Below are 11,265 nucleotides of genomic sequence, written 5' to 3'. Positions count from 1 at the left end.
GCAAACAGGATCTGAGCATGTTTCATCAGCTCACTCAAGCTATGTACATTTTTCTTCCCCATATTTCTATGTCATTGCTCCATTGCACAAGCTTGACTGTCCAGATTGTCTGGCTGCTTCAGCATTTATTTTCAGATGTCATTTACAGCAGTATGCAAATTCTTTGGTCTGGTATGTGGCAAAAGCTGATATGCTTCTCAGTGTTATCTGCAGCTGTGGGCCACTACATGTTGCCAGCAGAAGGAGATAAAGGGCTCAAACCTGCCACATCGGACAGTGTTGCTCTCTGCTACTGTTTCATGTCAGAATTGATCAGAAAAGAATTAGAGTTCCAGAGGTCTGTGGTGGATGTACATCCTGTGCATTTTAGGCCTTCAAACCTAACCAGGTTCTGTCACCCCTGTGAATGTGCATTGGCTGTATGGGAAACTTGGTTCACACAAACAGTTGCTTAAAAACTTGAATATACTAAAGCAGCTGATGTGAGTATTCACTTTGGCTGTAACAGGCCAAGCTACAAGACAGAAGATATCCCCCAAATTGTCTGCTGGGTTTTCTGTCATTGTGATAAAAGATCAGAGTTTGATTCTGTTCACTCACTGTGATCTTTCTCAGCCAAGGTGCAGTCATGGCAGGATGATCTGTCCTGGGAAACTTCTAGGCTGCCTGTCCAAAGCCAGAAGCCTTTGAGCTCTGAGAAACTTTTGCTTCGCTCTTTTGCATTCCTGCTGCCTCACTGCTTGGGCCTGGTTTCCAGACAATCGAAATGCAGGGCAGTGCTGGTTTTAGTCCCTGTGCTAGAATAGGCAGAACAGTTTTCGACTAGCATCCTCCATTTTTCCTTCTCATTCAATACAAAGAGAATTAGGTTACTTACCTTTCTCAGCTTACGTATTTTAACAGGTAACAACTCCAGCTGATGAGAAATAACACGTTGGCAGATTTTTCTGTCACCACTGATTTATCCTTAGTTGCACATCTGCCTACACGCACATGCTTTACACATATCTTACTCCAAAAAACAACAGGCAGGGCTGTCTGACTGGCATCATTCACCAGCCAATGCACTCAGACCTTAAGTCTCACTGTTCTCATGCCAGAAATGGGCACCTGTGGCCCTAACAACGACTTCTCCTTAGACCAGGTGTACAATTTAGCTCTTTACCAGCAGCATATCTAATTAATGTACTCATGTGAGCAGTCTGTCTGAAGGAGAATGAACAAAAGCATTAAAACGACCAGAATACTCTCATGGCCCAATGGAGGTATTTTTCTAGTCAGCTGTCCTAACTGCAATTTCAAGACATGGCAACTTAAAAAATATTTCAATATTAGGTGATATTCCTGTCTTTGGCTGGAGGGCCAAATAATAATAATAATAAAACACTAACATCCATTTACTCCAGTGTTTTCATAATATATAGACCTTGGGAAGGCAGTCATGCAAATCACTAAAAGGTCCATATTTCTCTGTTCCTATTAGAATTACAAGGGTTTCCAGCCTCTTCTATTTCAGAGAGGAAATAAATAGATGCCATTTGTACCTAACTCTTGCTCCTGAAGATGATGCTCTCAAACACTTTTCTCCCTACACACCACACATGAAGTCTGAGTTTGTTGAGAAGAATACACCAAGCAGAAACACACACTGGGAGGTGCCATGAAGAAAGTGACCACACTCCTCATTCTGTGAGCTTTCTGTTCCTCACATAAGCCACTTGTGTGATCCAGCATTCACAGCAGCAATTCATCCCTTGACACCTGGAGGTGCTAATTAATCTGCACTTTCAAAGAGAAGGGGACTGTGGTCTGCTTGGAAACCCTTCATCCACCTTCATTAGCCCGAATGTTTAAGTTTCCAGTTTTACCCTGGCACTTGGCTCAGACTGTCGATCTAAACTGATAACCTCAATAGGACACCAAAATGAGCATCTTCTGCTTATGTGTCACTTAGAAAATAACATGTCCATTCTCTCCCTTCTGAAAGATGAGAGTTAAAGCCAAGGTCATAGATAGCCCAACATCAGTCTTAATGATGTTTGAGTTACACAGAGTGATGAGAAGGTTCTTAATGTACTACAAGTACCACTGTCCCTTAGAAAGGAATCTGAAGGCTCCCACAGAGGGGAATGAACACCACTCTTGTTATGGGATTTCAGGGGACACGGCAGTGAATGGGAATAGCATATAATAATGCTGACCAGGATTTTTTGTGTGTTCCGTAGTTAGTGTTACCAGGATAAGTAATGCTTTAGGGAAATGGAGAATCAGAAGGAGGAAGAACTTTGTTAAATTCACTCATTTTTTAGAAGTATTTGACATAAAAATGCAGAGTATTTTCGTTTCATGCTGTTTTCTTGGTTGGAATATACCACTCAATTTTTCTAGGGTTATGTGCTTCAACATTTCATTACTCCTCATTTTTCCTTCTTTTTCTTTCTTTTTTTTTTTCCTTTCTTTTCTTGTTTTTCCAGCTTTATCTTCCTTTTGGTTGTTCATGGCCAAGGTCATCAATTGCATACAGCTTTTACTGTTGTTGAGCTTTTAAATGTCTTTTCCCAAAAACACTGTTAATGTTTTGTATTCTGAGTTCTGTGAGTACTAAGAGTCTCCTCCCAAAGAGCTGTTGAGTATCTGAAAGGCAGCAGATGTATAAGAAAGAGAATAGATCTTTGGGACTCCTTGGGATTCAGGCCCCCTACATACCACATACTGTTCTGTGTGATGTTTTCATCTCTGCAATTGAGAACCAAAATCAGGAAAAAAAATGGATTTTAAATCCATTTTGATCCCTGCCAGTTACTTACTATAATTAGCAAAATCAACATCAAATACCAGAAGATTTGTATCCGATGTACCGAATATAATTAGTTTTAAAATGGTTGAACCAGTTCATATTATAAAACAAACTAAAGACTAGAATTGCATATGCATGTAGCAGCAAATTAAATGGAGCCTTTCTCATGTGGAGGATGGCAAGTCTGCGTATCAGCTAGTTTCATAGCATATCTGTGCTATGAAATCTCTTCTGCCTTCTAAAACCAGGTGCCTTCATGCAGTTTTCTGTCCGGCAGTGATCTCCAGCCAGTTCCAGAATGTGCCAGAGAAGTGCTGGGAAGAATTGTGATCCAAGACAACCATGGCAGGGCCATGCTAGCTATTTCAAAGTAAAGATGATGGAATCTCAGTACTCACAGCTGGATCCTGGTACGGTAAAGTAGTAACATGTGAAAGACCATCTCTGGTCATTTTCAGTATCACATAATTGCCAGTATCCTCTTTCCCTGTACAAAGCATGAGGATGATGTTCTCAGCTCTGCCAGGACACATGGCAGGTACGTAATGGACCAACAGATCCTCTCAGTCCCTCTGTTACAGAATGCTGTCTGCCTGGTACTACAGTGCCTTTCAGCCAGCAGTGGGATGGCTCAGCTTTCTGGTATCTCATCTTCAAAGGCAAGGACAGAAGTTTCCTGTCTGATTTTATGTTCCTCTAAAGTATGAGTCTTACATTCCAGTGCCAAAGTTTTCTTCAGATGTAATCCCAGTAAATTCATTCATTAATAAGCTTTAATTGTGGAAAATGCGCTCCCTTGGCTGACTATTTAAGTGTCAAAGACATAGGGCAGCTTAATAATGAAGATAATACAGACATAATAGTAGAACACAGTTTTCTTCAGGTCTGAGAGCAGCCAAGTTATCAGAAATTAAAAGAATCATTCATAGATCACATTACTGAGTTTAACAGAGGCACAGCTTCAAAGCTTACACAGTCCTGCACATTTATGGATTTGTTTCATCTGAAGGAAAAGGTGGGCCTGATTGCAGGGTAAATTTCAATAACATGGGGCCATCTAGTGTGTCTTGCTAATATTACAACAGTTGTCTTGAGCTCTGCTCTGCCAGCACACTGCCTCTGGCTCCTGCTCTGTAACTAGTTTCTGTGACTCCACGTCTCATTTGTGAATAACTGATACAACAAATTTATTCTCTAGAGAGGTCACCACAGACAAAAAGAAAAGAGCCTACGTTTGTTTTAATAAACATGCAATCTAAGAAGTTACACAACGTATGTGAATCAGAATTGTACAAAGTCAAAAGGAAAAGGAGGATCAAAAATTTAGCTACAAAACTGGAGGAGCCTGAGCGCTTCATTGGGAAGCTGAAGCTTTTGAAAGGAAGCGTCTGAAAAGAGCGAGTGGGAGCAAGCTCCAGCAAGGGAAACTGAGCAATGCCTGCAGGTGGCAATGCAGGGATTTGAACTTTCACTATGGACACAAATGCATCATGCAGTGCTCACGTGAAAACCAACATGCTGCAGAAAGAGGAATGCTTATGGGTATCCAGAGGAAGACTTGCAGGGATGACAGATGTGTCAGCCCCTGCGCTCCAGAGCAGGGAGAAGCAGCAGACATCAGAGCACAGCTGAAAGGTGTACATGGAGATCTGTTCGCTTTTATTAGTACAGGATGAATGAAATTAAATTAGGAGATCACGATAAGGCAGTGTAAAGCTGTTCTTGGCATTCTTCTCTGTTATGCAGAATTAATTCAGCATACACCTGCTTGCTTCATATGTAAGGCTCCTCTGCTCTTCCTGCGAAGGAAAGGAAAGACAGTGCAGACAGTAAACTTTCCATTGTGGACTAAAATCTCTTTGAAGTTCTCAGCCAACAATTTGCTAACAGAAAAGACACTGTGAACATTTGCAGCAGGCAAGAAGACGCTGATTTATAAAGCTTTTTCTTTTAAAAATGCTGTATCTTATACATAAGAAGAAAGCTCTGATATTTTCGATATTTCCAATATAAAAATATTTCCAATATTGGAAATTCCACATTTGAGTTCTGATATCACCCAATTTGGTGCCTTGTTAGCCCAGTGCTGTTCAGTGGACTCTCCTCTGGTCTGTTCCACTTCTAGTTTCTCCTAGAGCAGGAAGCTGCTCCCACAAACGCCAAAGGCACCTCTTTGGATGAACTGGGCCTTACTGTGGGGAGAAGCAGTTACTCTGTAAAGGTTAAGCAAAGAAACAGAGGAGCAGAGACCCTGGACAAAATGAAGTGGAAATGCCAGATAGCTCATCTCAGATTTGAGCTAATTCAGAAGTCATCACTCAGTATCTTACTTACAGGACTGCCTTGCAGAAAGAACATTTGTTGTTATATGTTTTCCCATCAGAGCCACAAAAAGGTTCGTAGAGCTTTTCGCAGTAAATAGGTCTTCCTCTCTCTAACCTCCTGTATTCACTGCAGTCTACCTGCAAATACAACGTCATTTTTGTTGGAATAAGCCTTTCTCACATTCATCATTCACATACAGAAATAATGGATAGACAGCATCTTTGGGCAAAGCTATCAGCTGCTGTAGAGCAGCAGTCAGGGGAGCTCCATCATCTGCACTAGCTGAGCCCAAGCCACAAAAAAGAAATGTATGATGGCAGGTATTGAGCACCTTTGGGAACTCTGCTGTCTGCCTGAATTAAAAAAGGGAAATAATACAGCTCATTTTCCATTTACAAATCTTGAGTCTTAATGTGTATTTTCCCCATGCTTGCAGTTGTCAGTAAATTAAAGTAAGGTTATCTTTCAAGGATGTGAAGGTTTTCTGTCTCCTTTTCACAAACACAACTTTTCACAGCAGTGAAGAGGTCTGGCAGAATTAGACAAAGTCCTGTGTAAATGAAAAGAAGCTGTTGAAAGGCTCTCTCTCATCTGACAGTAGGACTGTATTTGTTATAGAGGTAAATATGAAAGTGGGAGTACAAACTAATAAAAGAAATCCCTGAAAGAGCTCCTGTCCTCTTTCTAGAGCTCAGGCTTCTTTTGTGAAATGAATGTCATTCCTGCTATTTGCCAGCTGAGGAGCTTCTTGTATAGTTCACATATTCTATTCAATGTATTGTTTGTTATCCTTGAAAGCTTGGAGTTTGCTCACCTAGGAAATCACCTTTCTTTTTGTGTGCTGCTGCAACTCATATTGGCTCAGCTCTGCTCACTGCCAGTCTTGTGAGAATTTGAAACATGAGTCTTTGCAGGGAGGCTATGACTGGAGCTTCTGCTTTCTGAAGATCTATCAGAAATATCTATTACACACGTAAGCATTTAAAATAGAACCTGGCTTTGCTGCTGTCTTTTTGTGGCCCCGTTTTTTACCCTTCGTCCCATCTTTTAGTAAAGGAATATTACTCCAGCCAAGACCTGGAGCTTATTACAGGTTCTGTGACTATTTTTGTGACAGTTGCTGTCCAGGGGCTGCATGTGAATGAGGAGCAATGAGCCATGTGTGCTCAGCTCCTTCAGCAGCCTGTGCTGTGGCTGCTGTGATGATCAGCAAATTGAGAGGGCTCCTCTGGCAAAAAGGTCATTAACCAATTACTTCTTGAGGTATTCTGGGCTCAAACCCATTGCCCCATAAGAGAAGCCCATGAGAAACTGGTTTATCCAGTCTTTTCCTTTGGTTGGTCACTTCTCTCTCCAATGCATGTAAAACACTGGCCCCAGTTGCAGGAGGAGATCAGAGACCTAATGGCCAGCAGCTTTCTGCAACATAACCCAGCAAAGGCAGTGGCGTGGGATTCCCTCCCAATCCATAGCTTGCAATTTTCAACATAAGGCTGCTCAATTACTAGCCTGTGGGTGGTGAAGGTCAGATAACAAAACAAGCTACAAACCAAATGGATTTGCCTTGTTTCTACATAACAGTTGGTAAAATGGAAAAGAAAGTGGAACTGGCTCCTCCTGGAAAAGAGTGTGTGCCTTAGCCTGGGTTCCAGCATCAGAGGCTGTGTGTGCTGTGCTGCTAAGAGTGGGTGAATCTCCACGCATCACTGCTGCTCACTGCAATCCCCAATGAACTCTTTCCTCACCTGAGGAAGGATTTTTACTGCTTAGTGCCTCATTGATCTCAGAGGGTGACTCCAGGATGGACAATCCAGTGCACACAGGGGTAAATTAAAATTTTAGATATGCAATTTAGGATCTGAAAGTCATCAAGTAAGCCTTACAATGTTGTCACCAGATAAATATATAAAATCCTGATTTTTCTGGCTTACAATTTTGCCTTGATCTATTTCTTGCCCAGACTGCCTTACACATAACAACATCTGGAAAGTGTCAGAGCAACTGTATGGAAGCCACATATCTCAGCCTTGGGGATTTCTTTTTGACTTTGGCAGCAATTGGTTAATGTGTTTTTTCTGACCTCATTGATCTTGCTGCACTGTCACTACAAACTATATATTTTTATCCAGAAATAAAGAAGAAAGTGACTCACCTCATCCTTTTGGGCAGCATCTGCAATATAAACAGAATCACAAAAGATGAAGTAAAAGAACACTGCTGGTGAATCTTCATTTTGCATCTGGGCTGCCCTCATTAGCACCCACCCAGCAACTCCACCTCTCTTGCTTTCTTGAAAGTAAATGCTTACATAGTTCCTCAGTGTTGTATAAGTTACCTGTGTCAGGACTTATCCAACAAGTGGGAATCACTGCCTTGTTTACCTTAGGAATCAGCGTCAGCAGCTTGACCAGCCTTTGCTATTTGGGGATTGGAGTCTATTGTTCCCCTTTCCATCAGAGGAAGATTAAAGAATCAGGAGTTATTATTACATCACATGGCTCATGTTCTGTGGATGAACGAATTGGGCACGACTGGGTTTTAATTCCTAGGTCTTCCAAAAAACTCACGTGGTTGTAAGCAAGGCACACATTCCTTATATCCTTTTTTTTCCTGTTTACAATGAGGATATAACTTCATATAATCTAGATTATGATGATGATGAAATTTGGATCACAGTACCAATTTTAAAATGTGTTTTCCCTTGCCTTGGGTTCTAAACTATTTGTCAGAAGGACTGTTTCCTATCCCTTACACACATTGCACCCAATATAGTAGAGCCCTGATTTCAGGTGGGGCTTCGAAAAGCTCCTTCAAAACAGCTGCTCAGTGTTAATTACACCTTCCAGAAAGTAATCAAGTAACATTGGCATGTCTCCACTGTGCTGACACATTCATAACTTTCTTTAGGAATGTATTTTGTTCTTCTCCTGTCCTGTGATTGTCATTCTATGGCTTCAAAAGGATAAAAGTCAGGCAGAGGCTTTGTACAGAAGGAGCAGTGTGCAATATGCTATAAAGAGCAATACAGGCACTAACACTTGTTTTTCTAATTAAATGCAGCTGATCTGCATCTTTAACGATAGGCAGCTTTCCACTGAACTTCGCTTCCATCAAACTGCCTGCGTCTTCTGATTAAATAAAGTCATCCAAGGTAAAGAAAGCTGGCATAAGTTACACAGTACATCAAAAAAGATCTGGCTCATAAAGTATCGATCCATAAAGTTTCAAAGAAGTAAGATAAACTAGAATGTCTAAGGAGGGGATTTGCTGGAGTTCTTATGGAGCAATGTTTGTTGCTGCTGCTGCAGTGAATGAAGTGGGCTGAAAGCATATTTCTCATTAAAAAAACATTCCTTAAGATTAATAATGCCGTTGGACATCCATTCTAATAGCAGCGAAGATTTGCATTCCTTTCAGTTATTCTAAGTGTACTTATTTACTTACTTTTATTTTTCTGTCTTTTTTTTTTTTTTAAATATATTGCAAGTTTGTGTTCCAAAAAACTGAACTATCAAGTGAAGGCTCAAGAAATTCCTCTCAGCTCTGTATTTTATGATAGAGTAACTTGTGCCTCAAAGCTATCTCCAGTAAACTAACCCCACAAAGAGGCTGCTCACAGCATATTCTATGGCTGGCGCATGATCACCTCTCTCCTGCTTGCTCACTTTGGCAGAAGAAGGATCTCATTAGCTCCAAGCAACCCACTCAGATTGAAGAAGAAAATGAGTAGGTAAAAAACCTGTTTGAGTTTGGAGGCTTTACAGATCACTTCTTAGTTACAGTGCAGAACACAGCTCTGATTCACACTGCTGTCAAGGAATAGGTTTCATCTACACAGGTTGGCAACTGCAAAGCTGCTGAAATGTTGCTTGTAAATGGTGCATGAGCATAAAATTTCACTTGCCTTCTGCCACACAAGCCCAGCAACCACCGCTATCTATCCTAGCAGATCAAGAATTTTCAGTAATAAAGCGTTGTAACTATAGCATGTTAACCAATAAAAAAGGTTACTCACCTGCTAAGCAGAGAACCGCCAGGGCAAGAAGCACAAAAACACCTGTTATCTTCATGGCAGACATGGGTTCTCGACCTGTTTCACAGTCAGTCTGTGCTCTAAGTATTCCAGTACAATCAGATATCTGCTTGTGCATCTCTGAGTGCACATATATACACACACACCAAGAGCAGAAACCCTGATGATGAAATCCTCCAAACAGAAGGTAATTAGAAGAAGGTGTTGCCCATGGGTAGTGGCAGTAAGAATGTCTTCTGTATAGCATGAAGGTCATAAGTACAGGGCAAAGATGAGAGTCACATCATGGATTGTGTTGATAAAGGAGATGTATTGTATTTTGGCTAATCCCATTGCCTAATTAACTGTTCCATCTCCATTAGCAAGTTTGAACAGTGACTCAGTAAGGTGGTTACTTACTGCTGATCTGCTATTGCCATGTTGGCCCTTACAGCTGAATGTAGTTCCCACGGCAAAAAAAAAAAAAAAAAAGTAATTTCTACTGTGTGTGTTCCAGAAGACTGATATGAAAGTAGCTGAAATGTGTATTTCCTATTCTCCTGAAATTTTGGAGGCCCTTGTTGCTAGCTATGGGTAAAACTGATGCTGGTTAGCATGGCCATGAACCGAGTCCTTCCAGACAGTCTTCAGTTGATTGGAGAAGTGCATGTTTTGTGTGGATATGCACTCACCTTCCCACACAGCACAGAGGATCCCCACATCTGCCTTCAGAGTTCCACCAGTCTGGGGATCAGTAAAAAAAGGAGCAAAGATACTGCAGTACATAGCCTTGCAAAGAGAAGTGATGAGTTCACAGAGTCTCCGCATCCAGCTAAGTTGCTCCCTGGTTTGCTGCTGTGGGATGTGCAGAAGGTCCCTCTCCCCGCTCATCCTTTCCTTTGTTGACCGTTCCAGCTCAACGGCAATCATGTGCAGCATTCTTTAAACAAATCATCATACCGCTGTGTTGGTGACTGAAACAACTTTTGTAATACAGAGAAGGGGTAGCAACACAATGGAGATCTGGGAGTTGAATATTCATTTTCATGAAGTTCAAAGAAATCACAGAATCACCAAGGTTGGAAAAGACCTACAAGATCATCCCGTCCAACCATCCGCCCATCACCAACAGTTCTCACCAAACCACGTCCCTCAACACAAAATCCAACCGTTCCTTGAACACCTCCAGGGTCGGTGACTCCGCCACCTCCCTGGGCAGCCCATTGCAGTGCCTGACCACTCCTTAAGAAAAGTGGTATTTCCTAACGTCCAGCCTAAACCTCCGCTGGCACAGTTTGAAGCCATTCCCTCTGGTCCTATCATCAGTTACACAAGGAAAGAGGCCGACCCCCAGCTCACTACAGCCTCCCTTCAGGTAGTCATAGAATCATAGAATAGTTGTAGAGAGCAGTAAGGTGTCCTGAGTCTTCTCCAGACTGACCAATCCCAGCTAATTCAGCCGCTCCTCATAAGGCCTATGCTTATGTGTACTTTTGAGCCCATATTTCTGTTTAAATCTGGCTAGAATAGCCTTCTCTTTAATGACTTGGGATGTAGCTGTGAAAATTCTTACAGTATGAACAATCCTTGCACAATTGCTACAATTCGCAATATTTCAGTTATGACCTTCCTTCCATTGCTGGATATCCTGGGGCTTTTGCACCGTTAAATACGCTAGCTTCAGCAAGACAGAGGAGCAAAATATCCTCACAGAAGAGGTTGCAGAGGTCAGCTTTTCCTCAGACCCCACTAACTCACGCTTTTCTGCAGAGTAAGAGGGTTACTGATGATCTTGTCTTTAAAGAAAGTAGGTAATGAAAAAATGGTTAATTTTCTCGGAAAAAAAGATGACATCAGATTCCATTTTCACTTAAGATAAGAGAAGAAAAGGACAGCTGAGGATGTGGACTGAGTTGGAGGCTGTAGATTTTTTAATGCCTTTACATCTGTGATTTCATTATAAGTTTTCCTTTGTTCTTAATTTGGAAGTCCAGGTGTGTTCCTATGGAGTTCAGTCCATGAAAGACAAGCTCTGGTTTATATTGCTTGGATTCAGCTACTTGAGTCTGTCAGTGGAATTCTGGTTCTGGGAAGCCCAAAAGCCCGGCTTGGGACATGAAGAAATTCATGA

General features: G+C 41.6%; 1 protein-coding gene across 1 annotated transcript; it reads right to left on the bottom strand.

Moving 5' to 3' along the window:
• Positions 1-4,045: 4,045 nt before the first annotated feature.
• Positions 4,046-10,249, bottom strand: SPINK9 (serine peptidase inhibitor Kazal type 9). Its single transcript, XM_042880589.1, has 6 exons — positions 10,229-10,249; positions 9,827-9,878; positions 9,138-9,329; positions 7,275-7,294; positions 5,132-5,259; positions 4,046-4,596 (listed from the first exon to the last, which is right to left on the bottom strand). The coding sequence occupies exons 1-6, from the start codon at positions 10,247-10,249 to the stop codon at positions 4,551-4,553; spliced, it is 459 nt and encodes a 152-aa protein (XP_042736523.1). The 3' UTR covers positions 4,046-4,550.
• Between the last annotated feature and the right edge of the window lie 1,016 nt (positions 10,250-11,265).

Source organism: Lagopus leucura, unplaced genomic scaffold, assembly GCF_019238085.1.
Source record: "Lagopus leucura isolate 7727_CA_CO unplaced genomic scaffold, USGS_WTPT01 Super-Scaffold_100027, whole genome shotgun sequence".
In the NCBI taxonomy this organism is placed as follows: Eukaryota; Metazoa; Chordata; class Aves; order Galliformes; family Phasianidae; genus Lagopus; species Lagopus leucura.
The sequence above is the reverse complement of the archived record's forward strand: the minus strand, read 5'-3'. Positions and strand labels throughout refer to the sequence as shown.